Source organism: Pinus tabuliformis, chromosome 1_2 (genome assembly GCF_031772625.1).
Source record: "Pinus tabuliformis cultivar Carrire ecotype Pingquan chromosome 1_2, CPIR1, whole genome shotgun sequence".
In the NCBI taxonomy this organism is placed as follows: domain Eukaryota; kingdom Viridiplantae; phylum Streptophyta; class Pinopsida; order Pinales; family Pinaceae; genus Pinus; species Pinus tabuliformis.
In genome coordinates, this window is record NC_142298.1 from 853,390,231 (window position 1) to 853,391,668 (window position 1,438).

General features: G+C 38.4%; 1 protein-coding gene across 1 annotated transcript; it reads left to right on the forward strand.

The window, feature by feature from the left end:
• Positions 1 to 276: 276 nt before the first annotated feature.
• On the forward strand, positions 277 to 997 carry LOC149208616 (uncharacterized). The gene is made up of 3 exons (XM_089398394.1): positions 277 to 432; positions 556 to 630; positions 797 to 997. The coding sequence occupies exons 1-3, from the start codon at positions 277 to 279 to the stop codon at positions 995 to 997; spliced, it is 432 nt and encodes a 143-aa protein (XP_089254520.1).
• The last annotated feature ends 441 nt before the right edge of the window (positions 998 to 1,438 follow it).

The window sequence follows — 1,438 nt, forward strand, 5'->3', positions numbered from 1 at the left end:
CCGCCTTATTTACGGGTCCACAGAGTCACGGAGTTTTTAGCCATAAATATATGGTAACCCTTTATTTTTCACCAACAACATTCATACACCTGAATTCACCGAGTTTTGCAAATTTGTCGTTTTAGACTGTAGAGTTCCAAGGCACTAGACGACAAAGGCGGCATTGGAACAGTAGAAGAAGAAGGCAGCCCGGGTTTTTTTGTTTCATTTATACTTTTTTTTCTAAAGCAGGAGCAGGTAACATTTTGTAACTTGGTTTTGCAGGAAAATTTGCGGATGGAGAAGGAGAATCGGATGAAATTTTGGTTGCCCAATGATACGCAGTCACCAGAAAAGGCTTCCCACGACGAATGCTGCATTGCTCCGGTGAAAGCCTTCCCAGTTGCTACCAAAGAGAGGATGTCTGACTTAGTTCTGCCCTCAGATGTCTTGGTATGTTTCCCCATGCACTTTTCTGCTCTGCTATTTTTGGAGGCTATTCTGCCCTTCAGCTTTCTGGATTTGTTTTGCTGTAATTTGGAAGTAATGTGTTTGTTCTACAACACCACATAACAGGTACAGATTGTATTGAATCTCCGTCACGATGAACTGGAACCACTGTCTAGCGTTTCAAGTACGGTCAGAGAAGCGGTAAGGGCTTTCGGCTCATTACAATTTCTAATTCAAGATCAAACGTGTTGAATATAACTTTTAGTTGTTTGGTCTAATTCTATGCGAACCAGTAGAATCAGTATAAATTGACCGTTGTCTGAACACAACTATTGCTTAAATTTCTTGGAATTTGTGGTTGGTGCAGGTTGCAAAGGCCAGAAAAATGCATTTTGATCATAATACTCCGGTCGGAAGATCATCGAGAGCGGGCAATGCCTGTAAAAGGCCTGGAGCACCGAAGCCAAAACATGTGTGGAATCCTAACAAGTCAATACTCACCGCTGATGATGTTGCAGAATTAAAAGCACCGCTCATATCGCTACGCAAAATGAGGCAACGTCACTGAGATCCCAGGCGGCAACAACGACATCAACAACGGACGGCTAAAGGTAAACAGTATATAAAAAAGGTAAATAGAGCATACATAACAATTATGATACCATCACATAAATGTTAAATAGTGAGAAGCACATAACAACTAAGATACCATATAACACATAATATCCATGATGCAGATACCTGCCTATATATTTTCCGTTATAGAATAGAATAGAATATATATATAAAATCAATTTTAATACCTAATGGACTAATTTTTAGTAATGGGAATAATGGCTGTTGGCTTTAAGAATGGTTCTCTCCATGGTCTATGGGTTTAGTGTCCTTGAACTCTGTATATTTAAATTTTCCCAAAGTCTTCACAATTTATAATGTGTTATGACTACTTACTTATATGATGGTCCAATTTTCTTATCTCATTCTAAATTTATATCTTATTATTTAATTT

Excerpts from the sequence above, each read along its gene's own strand:
- LOC149208616 (XM_089398394.1), top strand. The coding sequence starts at position 277 with ATGGAGAAGGAGAATCGGATGAAATTTTGGTTGCCCAATGATACGCAG. Across the intron at positions 433-555 it reads TTCTGCCCTCAGATGTCTTG|GTACAGATTGTATTGAATCT; the intron begins GTATGTTTCCCC and ends ACCACATAACAG. Across the intron at positions 631-796 it reads CAAGTACGGTCAGAGAAGCG|GTTGCAAAGGCCAGAAAAAT; the intron begins GTAAGGGCTTTC and ends TGGTTGGTGCAG.